General features: G+C 47.9%; 1 protein-coding gene and 1 non-coding gene across 3 annotated transcripts in view; one reads left to right on the top strand and one right to left on the bottom strand.

Moving 5' to 3' along the window:
- Window positions 1-17,072, top strand: part of Psd2 (pleckstrin and Sec7 domain containing 2) — a 35,755-nt gene that overhangs the window by 13,489 nt on the left and 5,194 nt on the right. The window contains exons 7-11 of one of the 2 annotated variants that reach the window (XM_050135059.1): window positions 12,326-12,415; window positions 14,450-14,493; window positions 15,435-15,616; window positions 15,795-15,865; window positions 16,237-16,394. In XM_050135059.1, coding sequence (XP_049991016.1) covers window positions 12,326-12,415; window positions 14,450-14,493; window positions 15,435-15,616; window positions 15,795-15,865; window positions 16,237-16,394 — 545 coding nt within the window. Of the gene's footprint in view, window positions 1-12,325; window positions 12,416-14,449; window positions 14,494-15,434; window positions 15,626-15,794; window positions 15,866-16,236; window positions 16,395-17,072 lie in introns of both variants that reach the window. The other variant, XM_050135058.1, reaches the window with a different exon arrangement.
- Window positions 7,212-7,307, bottom strand: LOC126497204 (small nucleolar RNA SNORA21). The gene has a single exon (XR_007590543.1). It is a non-coding gene; the product is annotated as a small nucleolar RNA SNORA21 (small nucleolar RNA).

The following is a 17,072-nucleotide window of genomic DNA, read 5'->3' as shown; positions in this document are numbered from 1 at the left end:
TGAATCACCGCAGGGTAGCAGCTAATCCCAGCCTGCCTCCACTCTGGTCAAGGATGTGGGTTTAGGGAGATGTCCTGGCCTGAGAGAGCCAGGGTCCCAGTCATGAGATGGTGATGTGGAGAGACACCAAGGGAGGTCCTGTTGATGAAAATGGGGGTGGGAAAAAGGAGACACTGGGCATTTAGTGTTCCCAACCATATGCCTTCTCAGGCTGTGCTGTTTTCTGGGTCCCCTGTCCCTGTACACGTCTCTTTGCCTGGTGGCTGTTTATAAATATTGTTTTAAAGCAAATAACTTCTTTGGTATGGCTCCTTTGTTCCCCCACACCTTGGCGAGTCTTGCTTTTTGGCCTAGAGAGAGATGGGCTGTAATGAAGGGTTTGATTGGGGTGTGTTCTCTAGTGACTAAATGTCCCCCTATGGCAATGAGGCCATGAGTTCCGTGTCATGGACGTCTCATGTACACTCACTGATTAGCATTGTGGTGAAATACAGTAGCGGGAGCTGTTTCAACCACTTAACGCAGATGGCAGTGGCAGTGAGTGTGTGCCCGGCAGTGTGCACCCACTACTGACACATTCCAGAACTTTCCCTCACTCTCAGATCAGCCCCCAAACCACCAGCAGTTCCTCCTCTTCACTGTCCCCAGTCCCTGGTGGATTTGCTTGCCCCTGAGTGGGTCTGTCTGCTGTAGACATTCACGTGAGTGGAATCACACAACACCTGGCCTCCCGTGTCAGCCTTACTTCACTTGACATAATGTTTTCAAGGCTGGTTCATGTTATAGCATGTGTCAGTACTTTATTCTTGCTTAAATGGTGTATCATTGCGTGGGTAGGCCACATAGGGCATTTATGGATATGCATGTGGGGTATGAAAATTGGTGTGTAAGTTTTAGTTTGTACACCTGTTCTCAAATTTTTGTTGTTGAGACAGGGTTTCATTATGTTGCCCTGGCTGGCCCGGAACTTGCTATGTAGATCAGGTTGGACTCAAACTTACAGAGTTCTAAACTGCCTGCCTCTGCCTTCTAAGTGCTGGGATTAGGGACACGTGTTACCACACCTGCCTCAATTCTTTTTTTAATTATTAAAAAAATCTGTGTGTGTGTGTGTTTGGTACATGTGGAGGTCAGAGGTCCCCTTGCAGGAATTGGTTCTCTTCTTCCTCTATGTGGGTCTCCTGGGGTTGGAACTAAGATGAACAGGTTTGGCAGCACCTTCACCTGCTGAATCATCTTGCTGGTCCTTAGTTTTTCATTTCTTTTTGGTATATGCTCAAGGCAGACTTGCTGAATTATATATTTTTATATTTGAAGGTCTGGCATGTAGGGCCCTGGTCTCCCTTATTCCTGGGGTGCATGGCGGGGACAGTTTATGATCTGCTAACTAAGCTTCCTGTGTGTTTCTGTGCTCTCCCTGCCCCGCCTGGTGATTAGCTGCAGGGCATTTACTCCTTTGTTAATATGGTAATTTCCCACCTGCCTGGGCGGAGATCCTTGTGCAGCAGTTAGATACTTAAGGATTTCCCCAAGTCTGAATAAATGGCATTCGGCTAGTCTCCTTTCAAATGACCCGGGTCTCTCTGTATGTTCTTTCAATCTCCAGGCTCTTGCCCGACTCGCGTATGGTACAGGGGCGCACGAACTGTACCGAGGGTGTAACACAAAATCGGGTGTTACACTGGCACATTGGCTAAATATTTCCTATCCCTCCAGAAATACATAAGGATTCCAATTGTCAACAGCATTAACCTTTCTTATCATGTTGAAGATACTTTTGACATCTTGGTGGATATGAAATACTACTTCAGTTTTTCAGTTTGACTTTGGTTCTGCGGAGTGAGTCCAGGCTCTTGAGCATGCCCGGTGAGAGCTCCACCTCTGAGCAGCAATGGCAGCCCTGCTGAGGTTGTGATTCACCTGTCTCCATGGCTACAGTACTGAGTTGCTTCCCGTGTGCCCGATGACCATTTGTGTGTGTTCTTTGGAATGTCTGCTCAGGTCCTTTGCCCACTTTATTTATCTATTCTCTTACTCTGTAACGTTGGCTGGGTACAAACTCACAACTCTCTTGACTCAACCTTTTAAAGTGCTGGCTGATGGGCAAGCATCAGGCCTGGCTACCTGTGTCTCGTTTAAATGGCTGTTTTTGTTGTCGCATTCAGTTGGTTTTCTGTGTTTAGAACCCAAGACCTTCATCAGGCATACAACCTGCGGTGTTTCCCTCCTCTTACTGGTTGTTCACGCCTTCCTTCTCACTCTCTTGTGATGTAGAACAGTTTTTAAATCTGAATGACTAATTTATCTTCTGCGTGTGTGTGAACTGTGTGTGCTTATGTGTAGAGGAGGCCAGAGTCAGTTTGCAATGTGATTCCTCTGGAGGCATCCATCTCTTTCTAAAGACAGGGTCTCACTAGGACCTGGGACTCACTGATTACATTAGGATGGCTGGCCAGGAAGCCCGAGGAATCCTCTTCTTCTCCAGCCCTGGGATTAGGGCATGCACCACCAGACCAGACTTTTTACACGGTGCTGGGGATCGAACCCAGGTCTTCACGCTTGCACAGCAGGTGCATTATTGACTGTGCTCTTGCCTCAGCCCTACCGCTTTCTCTTTTGGTTTGTGCATTGGGCATCATGAGTCAGCAATCATTGCCAGCATTGTAGCACACGCCTTTAATCTCTGTAGTCAGGTGGCAGAGGCAGGTGGTACCTCTGGGAGTTTGAAGTCAGCTTGATCTACATGTTGAGTTCTAGGTCAATTAGGGCTACATGGTGAGACCCTGTAGCAAACAAACAAACAAACATAAGAGGAAACCATCACCCGATCTAGACCGTGAAGGTTTGCCCTGTTTTCTTCTGAGTTTTAGTTCTTCTATGTAGTTTTGATTTTTTCTTTTTTGTTTTCTTCAGCACTGAGGGTTGAACTTAGGGCCTCAAATGTCCTAGGCAATCACTCTCCCACTGCGCCCCAGCCCTACGCTTGGCTTTAAATCTATCCCGAGTACAGACATACAATGCGAGATACATTCAGCTCCACTCATTTGCATGTGGACATCTCTGGTCCCAGCATCATTTATGCAGAAGGTTATTTCCCCATCAAACAGTCTTGGCAGGCTTGTTAAGATCTAGTCTGCAGGCAAGCGTGGTGTTATGTATCAGTACTCAACACTCAAGAGGTCGAGGCAGGCAGAACTCGGAGTTTAAGGCTGCCTGCACTACAATAGATCCTATCTCCAACAACAACACCACCACCAAATTGATTGATTGCAAATTGTAAGTTTGAGGCTGGGGAGCTCAGCTGGTTGAGCACTTGTCTAGCATTCGAGGCCCTCAGTATCCACAAAACTGATGGTCATTTACACCTATGATCCCACCACTTGGGAGGTGGAGGCAGGAGGATCAGAAGTCCAAGGTTGCCCTGGTGTATATAGTGAGTTTGAAGCCAGCCCGGGTATAAGAAACCTTATCTCAGACAGTAATTGTGGGTTTACCTCGTGATGTGAAATTTGCTTCCGTTCTGTAGCTCTATTCTTTGTTTTCACTACTGTGGCTTTCTAGTAAATTCCCAGTCAGAAAGTTTGATGGGTGAGGTCTATTTATGCTCAAGACTGAGTGAGGGGGGTGATCTCTTGCAATTACATAAAAATGGAAGGCTGGGCCTTGGCATTTCTGAAGAAGTGGGGTGTGGGAGGATGGGGCGTGTGTGTGTGTGTGTGTGTGTGTGTGTGTGTGTGTGTGGGTGTGTGGACGGGTGTGTGGACGGGTGTGTGTGTGGTGTGTGATGTGTGTATGTGTGGTGTGTGTATGCTGTGTGTGTATGTGTAGTGTGTGTGTAGTATGTGTGTATGGTGTGTGTGTGTGATGTGTGTATGTGTAGTGCGTGTATGGTGTGTGTGTGGAGTGTATGTGTTGTATGTATGTGGGGTGTGGGGGGATGTGTGTGAGGGAGGTTGTGTTTGTGTGGGTGTGAGTGTGGGCATGTGTGTGGATGGGGGAGCAGAGAGATTTTGATGGCGATCACCTCGAGTATTCAGGTCTGTTGGGGAGAAGTGCCATTTTAGATGCTAAATCTTCCTAATCCATGAACAAAGGACATCCATCTGTGGATTTATACCTTCTTAGTTCGTTTTAGAATTCTTTTGTAGTTTTGAGTATACAAACCTTTCATCTCCTTGGTTGAATTTTATCTGAATCAGGGTCTCATTCTGTAGCTCAGAGCCTGGAACTTACAATGTAGCTCAGAGTATCTCAAGCTCACCATGGGTTCCCTGCGTTAGCTTTCCTGGGTGCTGGAATTACAGGCCTGAGCCCCCGACCCCAGCTTCCTTGGTTAATGTGTCGGCATTTTATTATTTATTTATTTATTTTGAGATAATATCACATGTATCCAGGCTGATTTGGAGCTCAATATGTAGCCTGGAATGGTCTTGAATTCATGATTCTCCTGCCTTACCCTTCCTTTTGCTGGAATTCTAGGAGGGAAGCACTATGTCTAGTTCATTTTATTCAGTGTGTGTCTGTGGGTATGTGTGTGATGTGTTTAGGGTGTGTGTGTGTGCGCGTGCAGGGGTGTGCATGTGCGCGTGCGTGTGTACACACCTGTGCACATGCGTATGGAAGTCAGAGGTGGACATCACGGGAGGCCAGTCTTCAATCACTTTCCCCCTTGTTTGTTGAGACAGTGTTTTGGAGAATTTGGAGCTCACGGATTCAAACAGACTGGCCAGCCAGCTGCAGGATCCTCCTGCCGTCTCCCCTAGGGCTGCGCGTGTACATGTGCACGGCCATGCTGGCTTTCACGTGCGTCCTCACACTGACACGTGCTCAACCGGTCCATTTCCTCATTTTATTCTTGTTGATGCTGTTGTCCCGAATTTTATTTTCTGATTTCTCACAGCTACACAGAGAAACCTTGTTTCAAAATAAAAATAAAAAAAATGTTTTAAATTTGCTATTGTTCATAAATGTATGATATATGTTGGGGGTGTAGCCCCAGCTGTTCTGGAACTCATTCCGTAGACCAGGCTGGACTCAAACTCACAGAGATCCACCTGCCTCTGCCTCCCAAGTGCTGGGATTAAAAGTGTGTGTCACCACACCTGATCTAACACATAACATTTTAAAAATCTTGGAAAAAGAAATACAACTGATTTTATACATTGATCTTATATTTTGCAACTTCAATAAATGTATTCATTAGTTTTAATGCTTTTTCTAGATCTTTAGCATTTTCTTTTTAAATTTTTTTTAAATTTTACATATTTATTTATTTCATACACATTGGTGTTTTGCCTGCATGTATGTTTGTGTGAGGGTGTCAGATCTTGGAGTCACAGACAGCTGTAAGCTGCCATGTGGGTGCTGGGAATTGAACCCAGGTCCATCTGGAAGAACAGTGTGTGCTCTTAACCACTGAGCCATTTCTCCAGCTCCATCTTTAGCATTTTCTGCAGATAAAATCATGGCATCTACAACAAACGATGAAGAATTTCCTCCTTTTTAATTTGGATTTTTTTCCTGTTCTGACTAGGACTCATCTAGCTATCTACCTATCTATCTACGAGACAGGGTCTCTCTACGTAATCCTGGCTGTCCTGAAACTCAAGTCCAGGTTGGCCTTGAACTCACAGAGTCTCCTACCTCTGCCTCCTAGTGATTACAGGTGTGTGCCATCACGCCCAGGTGGCTAGGACTCTTAGTACAGTTTGTGTGGAAATGTCCCTGATCTTAGTGGAAAAGTTTCCAGTCTCTCACCACTGCATGTCAGCTGTGGGCTTTTCATAAACGCCCTTCATCATTTAAAGATGGTCCATTCTCTTCCTAGTTTATTAAGTATATTTTTCTATTTATGTGGGGAGGGGATAGTGGGCACTTGGTACATTTGTGGAAGTCAGAGGACAACTTGCAAGAGTTGGCTCTCTCCTTCCATCACGTCACGTGAGTCTTAGGGCTAGAACTCAGGTCCTCAGATACGGTGGCAAAGTTCCTTTACCTGTTGAACAGTCTCATACCATCTGTGAACAGTCCTTTAAAGATGCTGATAGATTTAGTTTGTTAGTATTTTGTTGTGGATTTTTGCATCTTCATCCTAAAGAATTGCTGATCTGTTGTTTTCTTTTCTTGTGATACTTTGGCCAGGCACTGGTATGCCCCACCTTTACAGATGAACTGGGAAGTGTTCCGAAAGGGTATGGCCACTTCATCTCGGTTCTCGAGCCTTTCGGCACCTTCTTCTTTAGTATTCTTGCTTACTTATTTCTTTTTGTCTACTTGATCTTCTTATGAGTGAGTAGTGAAAGAAAATGAGGACGCGACCATTCCGAGGTGTGGCTGAGGAGGAAGATTTCTGTTGTAGATACGAGATAAGAGTTCAGCCAGAGGCATCTGGAAGGGTGCAGACCGAACCCAGCCGTGAGAGGAGAAAAGAGCAGTGAGGAAGAGGAGAGGAGAGAGGGACCAAGAGAGGAGCCATGGACCAAGAGCCAAGAGTGAGGCAGCCAGGAGCCAAGGGAGCTCTGCCCAAATGACTGGAAAGAGAAGCTGGGGGAAGACAAGGCCAGCCCCTGGGCTGGAGAGGTTTAGGGTGACAGGGGTGGGGCAGGGTGGGTGGATGGATGGGGAGTGGTGGAGGGTAGGGGGTGTAAAGAAGTGCTTGGTGGAGTCACAGATACAAATCTTGTGTTTTGGTTCCTGCCCTTAATCCTGGCGTGCAGGAAGTTGAGAGAGGAGAACCATTAAGAATTTGAGGACAGCCTGGGTTAGAGATTGAGTCCCTCTTTTTAAAACAAAACAAAGCAATAAGTAAATGATAAACAAGCCTAGTTACTTTTCCTTTTCTGTTTTATTCATCTGTCCTTCCTTCTTTCCTTCTTTCCTTCTTTCCTTCTTTCCTTCCTTCCTTCCTTCCTTCCTTCCTTCCTTCCTTCCTTCCTTCCTATAATTTAACTTTATTTTATGTATTGGTGTGAGGGTGTCAGGTCCCCTGGAACTGGAGTTACAGTTGTGAGCTGCCCTGTGGGTGCTGGGAATTGAACCCAGGTCCTCTGGAAGAGCAGCCAGTGCTCTTAACCATCGAGCCATCTCTCCAGCCCATTTTTTATTTTTTCCCCTCCTTTCTTGTCTTGTTTTAGATTGTTTAGGTTTTTTTAAAATAGATTTCTGTTTTCCTCCTTTGTTATCTTTTTGTGAATTCTTTCAGTTTTTTTTTATCTTGTCACAACACCGATTGAAGTAAACAACACAGCCCCTTCTTGATGGCTCAGTGGGTCACTAGCAAAAGGCCCACTGAGTACTTTTAAAAGGTGGAGGGTCTTTCAGAATTTTTTTTTTTCTAAAAAAGCCTACCTTTTGTGTTGCTGGAGTTGAACCTGGGCCTTGCAGAAGCTAGACAAGTACTCTACTATTGAACTATACATACCCAGGCCTCGGAATTCTTTTTCTGGTTTATGATGTACATTTCTGACTTGTTAAAAGTGTGTTTATCACTTCTGGAGCCATGTGGCACCTAAACACCTCAGTTCGCTCCCTGCTCTCTCAGCTTCCTGTCTTCTCATGTTTCAGTCTTCTCTGCGCGCACTTCCTGACTCCCCCTACTCCCCTCTTCTCCAGCTTCCTGTTCCCTCATGCTTCCTTTTTCCCACTCTCCCTACTTCTCCACACTTCCTGATTCACCAACGGTAATGATTTTAAAAAGAAAGACAAAAATGGGTGTCTTTTGGTGGGTCTGCCAAGGTATGCCACTAAGCAAACAGGCCATGCACAACAGAGTTAGCACAAGGGGTTTATTGGGGGGCGGGAGGGAGAGGTGAAAGGGCTTAAGGCTGTGTCTGAGTGAGGACATGAGAGGCAGGCAGAGAGACAGAACAGGCAAGAAGAGAGGCGAGAGACAAGGAGGACAAGAGAAGTAAGAGAGACAAAGAGCGAGCTGTGCCCGGAGGACACTTTTAAGGGATGCACCTGTCACATAGCTGATGGCGGACAGGCACCTGGTGACAGGTGTAACTGCCTCAGCAGCAAAGCAGGCTGTGGCTACTGTGAGAACTAACACCAAGCTTCCTGTTTCTCTGTGCTTCCTTCTTTACACTTCCTGTTTCCCTATACTTCCTGACTCCCCAAGTTTCCCATTTTCTCATGCTTCCAACTTCACACTTCCTGTTTCCCTATGCTTCCTGCCTCCCCAAGCTTCCTGTTTCCCCATGCTTCCTACTTCACACTTCCTGTTTCCCTATACTTCCTGGCTCCCCAAGTTTCCTGTTTCCCCATGCTTCCTACTTCTCCACGCTTCCTGTTTCCCCATGCTTCCTACTTCACACTTCCTGTTTCCCTATGCTTCCTGCCTCCCCAAGCTTCCTTTTTCTCTGTGCTTCCTTCTTTATACTTCCTGTTTCCCTATGCTTCCTGCCTCCCCAAGCTTCCTGTTTCCCCATGCTTCCTACTTCACACTTCCTGTTTCCCTATACTTCCTGGCTCCCCAAGTTTCCTGTTTCCCCATGCTTCCTACTTCACACTTCCTGTTTCCCTATGCTTCCTGCCTCCCCAAGCTTCCTTTTTCTCTGTGCTTCCTTCTTTATACTTCCTGTTTCCCTATGCTTCCTGCCTCCCCAAGCTTCCTGTTTCCCCATGCTTCCTACTTCACACTTCCTGTTTCCCTATACTTCCTGGCTCCCCAAGTTTCCTGTTTCCCCATGCTTCCTACTTCACACTTCCTGTTTCCCTATGCTTCCTGCCTCCCCAAGCTTCCTTTTTCTCTGTGCTTCCTTCTTTATACTTCCTGTTTCCCTATGCTTCCTGACTCCCCAAGTTTCCTGTTTCCCCATGCTTCCTACTTCTCCACACTTCCTGTTTCCCCATGCTTCCTACTTCTCCACACTTCCTGTTTCCCCATGCTTTCATCTGGAATCATTTTCTTCCTGACTGAAGAATTCATTATAGCCTTTCCCTTCTTTGTTTCAGTTTTCATGTTGACCTATGGCTGGGGTATTTCTCAGGACCCCTTGCCCTTGGTAAGCTCTGAACTCCAATAGGGTCACTTGGTTCCTCAGCCATTTCCTGCCTCAAAGAGAAGTTTCCCAGTGCAGGGGGCTCTTTCCACATTCCCAGGTTAGCAGGAACTTAACCTTGATGTCTGCTTCGTATTTCTCCAGTGTTTTCACACAGGTGTTCTACAAATATTTCAGCCAAAACTTTTCCACTAATTCTTATTTAGGTGCACACACACACACACACACACACACACACACACACACTCCTTTGTGCATGTGTGCCACATGTGAATGCTTGTGAAAGCCAGAAGAGGGCACCAGTTTTCCTGGAGTTACAGAAGGTCTGAGCCACCCAATGTGAGTGCTGGGACCAAATTCAGGTTATCTGGAAGAGCAGTAAAAGCTCTTAACCTCTGAACCATCTCTCCAGACCCTGGACAGTTGTTTTTATTGGGAAGGAATCCTTTGCAACAAGGAGATGTCATTATTAAGATTAAAAGGCTATTTATTTATTTTTGAGACAGAGTCTTATGTAGCCCAGGCTAGCCTCAGGTTCCCTCTACTGCTGAGGATAACCTTGTACTTCTGGTCCTCCCACTTCTTCTCAAGTTTTGGGGTTACTGGAACATACTAGTATGCCCAGTTTATGTGGTATTATGGAGCAAACCTAAGGCTTCACACACCCTAACTAAGCAGGTATTCTACCAGTCCAGCAACACACCCAGCCTATTACCAGCTGTCTTCTGACTTGGTCCTCTCAGAGCTGAGAAGGTTCGGTGTGTGTGGAACTCTAAGACAGCGTTTCCTCATGTCTTTGTGTCCTTTTATTGCACACGCCAAGGACACAGCTATGCTTACGTATGCACGCAGGATGTGTGTATATAAGGATACACACAGAAACAGACAAAAATATCAAGGCACACATAGGATCTGTTCTTTTTAACCCTTTGGGAGAAGTTAAGAAAATTATCATCAGCTATATATTAAGCCTTACATTACCTGGGTGCAGTGGCATATATATATGTTTCTAATTCAGTCTCTAATGATATGATAAAGACAGTAACCAAAAGCACTTTGGGGATGAAAGGATTTATTTGGGTTACAGTCTATCATCAGGGGACACAAAGGCAGGAGCTTGGGGGCAGGAACTGAAACACAAGCCACGGAAGAATTTTTGTTTTGTTTTGTTTTTGTTTTTCGAGATAGGGTTTCTCTGTATAGCTCTGACTGTCCTGGAACTAGCTCTTGTAGACCAGGCTGGTCTCGAACTCACAAAGATCCACCTGCCTCTGCCTCCTGAGTGCTGGGATTAAAGGCGTGCTCCACCACCGCCCCCTCAGCCCTCTTATTTATACAACCCAGGGCCACTTTGTTGTGTGGCAAAACTTCCTAGGGGTGGCACAACATACATGTCTGCTCACCCCTGATAGGAAACCCACAATAGATCAAAGTATGGGTCCCACCAAAGTCCAACTTGTAGTATCAATAATTTTTATAGGGGTTACTTACTGAAATATGGGTGACAGGTTCTTTAGGAGCAGAAATAACTCAAAAACATCTACATCACCCCATACTGGGGTGGGCTCATAAACACTGGGAACCTGGAGCATAGCCTACAGGCAACTATGCAGTTTGGAGGGTGTCTTTCCAGGTGTCTTAGATAATCTAAGTGCTTCTAGGCAGCTGGACTGACCTAAGAGTCTTGGCAGCTTTGCTTGCCTGAGAGTCTTTGCAGCTTGGCTTCATCTGAGAAGGACTGTCAGCGTTTACTGTTTGCTCTGGCTGGGAGGGGCCCAATGAGTCTGGTCAGTTTCAGGGACTTCCTGAAACTAGTTTGAGTTGTTTACCTTCCTGCTTAAGGAGCTTTCCTGAAGGATGAAATTTTAATATTGGAGGAAACTGTTACACAACACACCTACCTAGAGGTTCAAGGACTCACAATGACCTGGGTCCACCCACATTAATTGTTATTTAAGCAATGCAGGACAATCCGATGGAGGCGTTTTCTCAGCTTAGGTTTCCTTGACTCCAGCTGGTCACATTGACAAAAAACATTTGGAAGGTTGAGGCAGGAGGATGTCAAGTTTGAGGTCAGCCTCGGCTACGTGGTGAGACCTGTGCCAAACATACACACACACTCACACACAATGCATACACACACTCACACACATGTATGCACGTGCCTACACACACTCGCACACACATACGCATACACACATGCATGCACACACACATGCACACACACACAAACGCATGCATGCGCGCGCACACACACAATCGCCTTGCAGCAGTACACTCCACATTATTTCTGTGGTATGTGGCTGCCCTGCTCGAAGTTAGTAGAGGCTCTTTGTTAAAGTAATGACAACATCAAAAAGTCTGGGCCAGTGCACATAGAAGTCTGTCCTTGGGGAATCCCTGCACTCGAGCATGTTCAAGGCTCTGGAGTGTGAAAATAAAATTGCTGTACTATAATATTCTTGTATGTATGTATGTACAGATTCCCATGTCATGGGAAGCTACCATTCCATAGCAAAATGGAAACACTGCCTCATAGCAAACACCAACTCACGAATCCTTCCATTGTTGAAGTACTGCCTAGGGCTCCTCCAGTAGGGCTTCTCCAAGGATACTCTGAAAGTGTGAGTGTCAGGTGGTGGGCTTAGAGGGCTTGAGCCCTTCTACTAGTGAGAGGTTAACAAAAGACAGAATTTGGGGGTACAGCCATCCATCCCTAGCTCTTTGCCAGCCTAGCTCAATATGGATCGCCCATGCGTGCTGGTGGTAACTTTTTTTTTTTTTTTTTATCTCATGAGACCAAGCTCTCCCTTACTTGCCCTACCTCTGGGAGGTACAGGTGAGAGGGTGAGGCGGCTGTGGCTGAGTATACAGAGCTGCCCAGTAGCCAAGACGCCTGGGTTCAAGTCCTGGTGCTGAGTGACCTCGGGAGAGTTAGCAGTGGGAGGGCGGGTGAGAGCGTGGGCTCTGACGTCAGACACGCTGGCCCCGCCCACTTCCTTCGCACACCACATCACCTTCTCATCCTTCAGACGCGGAGATCTGATCATGCATGTCATGTCTGATGCCCAGGGCAGAGCAGGCACCTGGCAGTCTCGGCCAACCAGATTCCTTCTCTGAATTTCATGTTGCTTGTGGATCAAATAGATTTTTGAATGCAAAAAAAGTTTTGTAAATCCTTGGAGGTGAAGGAGCAGCCAGGCAATTTTTACTCTCATTACTGCCCTCAACGCTGCCTCATCCTGTCTGGCTGGGCAGGGAAGGGGTGTGGACCACACCAGCCTTCTTCCCTACTCTCAGGCAGAACCATTTCTCCATGACAGAACATTGGCAAGAAGATGTCCTGCCAGCAATTCATTGCCAATTTGGACCAGCTGAATGACGGCCAAGACTTTGCCAAAGACCTGCTGAAGGTATCTGCTAAAGGTCCTCCTGCCCCTTGCCCTGCTCCACGTGAATGGAGTGGAATTTTGCCCCACTAAGTCTTGACATTCTCGACCCATAGCACGGCAACCAGGGCCCCATCACTCTGGGGCAGAGTTGGAGTCTGCTCAGTCAGTCCCTCAGTTGACTGTTCTGTCTTCTCTAAGAAAGGTAGATGGTGAGGCTCTGTGTACTCTGATTTCAGTGCCCCAATCACCATCATTTCTATCACAGCAATAGCTGTCACGGCCACCAATCGTTATGGCTGCCACCCGTGACCACCACCATAACCATCCCCACCACAACCATAACCACCACCAACACCTCCACCACACCTCCATCACCACCACTACCACAACATAACCACCACTACCACCACTACCACACCTCCATCACCACCACTACCACTACCACCCCCCACCACAACCATAACCACCACCAACACCACCACACCTCCATCACCACCACTACCACACCTCCACCACCACAACTACCACTACCACCCTCCACCACAACCATAACCACCACCACCACCTCCACCACACCTCCATCACCACCACTACTACCACCAGCAATAACCACAGGGAAAGGCTCATTCATTCCTCCATTACCAGCAATGAAAGAAAATAGTTTGCTTTGAGACAGGCCCAGGGTGAAGTTTTGGCTTGGATAAAGAAGAGCAGATGTATTTTGGGGGCATGTATAAATGATGAGTTTATTTTTAGATAGTCTTATAATATCCTTATGGTCCTAGGAGGGGATTTGAATGGCAAATCTGAAGGAAGACATGTACAATTATTATATGCCAGTTACAGAAACTAAAAGAGAACATCGTCTCTCCCTCTCTTTTTGCTATAATTATCTGCTTTACCATCAAGAAGTACCTGTTGAGAACATATCTTTAAGGTCAAGCTGGGTGGTGGTGGCACACACCTTTAATCCCAGCACTTGGGAGGCAGATGGATCTCTGAGTTTGAGGCCAGCATGGTCTACAGAGAGAGTTCCAGGACTGTCAGAAATACACAAAGAAACAATGTCTCAAAAAAAAAAAACCCCAAAACAACAACAACAACAAAAAAAAAACCAACAACCAACAAAACAAGATCAAACCATCACCCATCCACTCACTTATCTTCCTCTACTTCATCCTTTGCTGCTTCTCCACCTTCACACATTCCTCACGCATGGATGCACCCATCCATATACCCACTTACTCACCCATTTACACCTCACCTGCTCCTGTATCCCCCAAAGTTATTATTTATTTTTTCTTGAGACAAGGTCTCAGGTGGCTCAGAATGGCCTCCAGCTGACTATGTAGCTGAAGATGACTTCAAGCTTCTGGCCTCTTGCCTCTACTTCTCAAGTGCTGGGGTTACAAGATTGTGCCATCATGCTTTTTTTTTTTTTTTTTGAGACAGGGTTTCTCTGTAGCTTTGGAGCCTGTCCTGGAACTCCCTTTGTAGACCAGGCTGGCCTCGAACTCACAGAGATCCGCCTGCCTCTACCTCCCGAGTGCTGGGATTAAAGGCATGCGCCATCACTGCCCGGCTCCACCATGCTGGTTCTAGGCATCAAATCCCCTGCTTCATGCCTCTGGATAAGCACTCTTAGATGAGCTATGTTTTCAGCCTTCCATACACTCATATGCCAACCAGTAATCCATTCTGACATCCATTCATTTACTTCCCAATGTCCCATCCATCCACCCATCCTGTGACACTCTAGACTTTGTACGGAGGATTCAGTGGGGAACAAGGGAGACATTCATTATTGACCTTGGGACACTTACAACCTCCTGGCTAGACAGACAGTAATGACTGCATAATGAAATCTTACCCATCCGTACACCCACCTAACCACTCACTCATAAACGGACACCAAGCAAGTATGAGTCAAGCCCCCACTTTACCCACTAATGCAAAGGTGCTCCCTCGCCACAGCCACATTACTGGAGAGACTCGGGGATTTCTCTGACTACGCCTTAACTCCTCTCTCCCTCCCCTTTCTCCGCCCTGATTCAGACGCTTTACAACTCCATCAAGAATGAAAAGCTGGAGTGGGCCATGTGAGTAGTGATCAGGGGTGTGGGTATTGAGCCGGTTACCCGGAGAGGGAGTGGCTGGGCGTGAAGGCCACTCTCCATGGTGCTGATTTATCCTAACCCAGGCCCCGTCAACCCCTACCCTGCTAGGCAACACCCTTAGGCATGCATCTATTTTCTGACCTGGTTACAGGTGTGCAAAGTTCACAACGCTGTAGAATTTAGCTCTGTGGGTGTCTGTGACTGACCTCTCTGTATTGAGGATATTGCAGAGTTCCCAATCAATGACAGCTTTTTCCCTTCTGGGAAGCAGGAGGGCAGGAGGCACAGGTCCCCTACAGCACTAGTTAGCAGTATGAGGATGTTTGGGTGGTGATTGCTTTTGGCAGTGGGGAGAGCGAATGCCCCAGCTTCTTCACCCATGAAGTCTGTGCACAACCATCACAAAGAGGGCTGGAGATGTTGCTGGTTGGTGAAGTTGTGAGAGGCTCAGAGAGCCCCATGGCTGAGCTTCCTAGAGAAGATTGTGCCTTTGGGTGTGTGTGGAGGCCTGAATCTCAGGAACTGCGACACTGAGAAGAGCTGGCCCTGCTCTACCAGGACTCCCATGGTAGGCCTGGACTTCAGGGCCTTGCCCTATGGTTCTACTATTTCCAACATGTTGGCATGGTTTGTGCAACAGCTTCAGTCTGCAGGGGGCTAGTGCCTCAGGACTGGAGAGGAGAAGGAAGGTTGGGGCAAGGAGACTTGAAGAAAGTCTCCAGCTCTATGTTAAAGGTGAAGATTAGGTTAGAGACCCTGAACGAAAGACCAGACATCAAAGGTCAGGACTGAAGATGAAGGGGGTGGGTCATGTTCCTGGAGCTGTATTCTGATGCCAGGGGGGTGGCTGGTGGGAAAGGCTGTGGCAATGGGTGGGGGCAAGGTCTCTCAGGAGGTGGCTCTCAGGTCTGGTCCCTTCCTAGTGATGAGAATGAGCTGAGAAAATCCCTGTCCGAGCTGGTGGATGACAAGTTTGGGACAGGCACAAAGAAGGTGACCCGGATATTGGATGGTGGCAATCCATTCCTGGATGTCCCGCAGGCTCTCAGCGCTACCACCTACAAGCATGGCGTGCTGACCCGGAAGACTCACGCTGACATGGATGGCAAGAGGAGTGGGTGTCAGACTGGGGAAGGGACCTGGGAGGGATCCTGGTGTGTGAGGGACCCAACCTTGGCCATTCCTTTGGGGGCCCACAGATGGGTGGACAGGCAGGGGGTGACAAAGTAGGAGTCACTGAAGCAGAAAGTTGCAGCCACACGACCTTTGCTTCTCCCCCTCAGCACCCCGTGGGAGGCGTGGCTGGAAGAAATTCTACGCGGTGCTCAAAGGGACCATCCTGTACCTGCAGAAGGTGAGATGGAAGCTGCTTCAGAGCCCTCACCCAGAAAGCTCTTCTTCAGCTTACCCAGCCTGGCCTGTGGTACCCAACTCAGGGTTTTCTGGCCAGGACTGGGGCCTGGAGAGGAGCTAGGGCCTTCTTCTATCAAGAGTCTGACCTGGACTCAGGAGCTTTGAGGGTTTTGGGAGACAGACTCTGAAATGCCAAGTGGATTAATTAGTGTTAGGTCCCTGGGACAGACTGCAATGTGGGGAGAGAGTGATTCCTGTTGGGGTCCGGGGAGGCAGAGGTAACACAGAGGAGGAGAAGGAGGGGGGGAAGTGGCAACGGGATGTGTGGGGCTGTAAGTCACAGCCTGGGGTGACATAGCGTACCTCACTCAGGATGAATACAGACCCGACAAGGCTCTGTCCGAGGGTGACTTGAAGAATGCCATCCGCGTGCACCATGCTCTGGCCACCAGGGCTTCTGACTACAGTAAGAAGTCCAATGTGCTCAAGCTGAAGACAGCTGACTGGAGGGTCTTCCTTTTCCAGGCTCCGTAAGTAGGGATAGAGCCGAGTTGCCAACCAGACTCTCAGCCTGTCCTTCAGCCCAGCAAGCTGAACTCTCCTGGCCTCAGGGTAGACAGACACCTCAGCTGCTATGCCTGACAGCCACAGACTTGCCGTGTCTGCTTGACATAGCTCAATGGCTGCTCTGAGTCTCCCAGAGCAGCTGTCCTCAGTGGGATCCTCTCTGTCACCTGGAAGCTGGGCAGAGACGCCACCTCCTTGCCTCATCTTAGGCCCACAGAGTCAGACTGGGTCTAAGAAGCTCGCAGGGGCTGCAGGGGCACCCTGAAGGTTGAGGTGATAAACTGACTTGGTCCTTGACAGAGTCAGAGGTTAGGGGAAGGGCTCCCTCTGCCTTTGGCCTGTAAGGCCTTCTACTCTGTGGCACTCCATCCTCTGTGACTAGATACGGGCATTTCACACGTCAGATAAGCTTCCCACGAAGGAGACTGGGATGTGAGGGCTGGGGACCGAGTGGGAATAATGACCAGGTGGTGGGGACGGGACAGAGGTTTGTTTGCTCACGCAGCTGACCCTAGAGTTCATGGACTCTCGGGACATCAGTCCAGACTGGAGCGAGTTTACTTCATGGGAGTCCAGATGGGAGTTCCCTATCCTGTTCTGACCATGCTCTCCCACCCACCTGCCCACTCCCCCCCCCCCCC

The sequence above is a fragment of the Alexandromys fortis genome, unplaced genomic scaffold, assembly GCF_014885135.2.
Source record: "Alexandromys fortis isolate MF-2015 unplaced genomic scaffold, M_Fortis_MF-2015_v1.1 scaffold_25, whole genome shotgun sequence".
In the NCBI taxonomy this organism is placed as follows: domain Eukaryota; kingdom Metazoa; phylum Chordata; class Mammalia; order Rodentia; family Cricetidae; genus Alexandromys; species Alexandromys fortis.
Note: the sequence above shows the minus strand (reverse complement) of the source record. Positions and strands in the feature narration are given on the sequence as shown.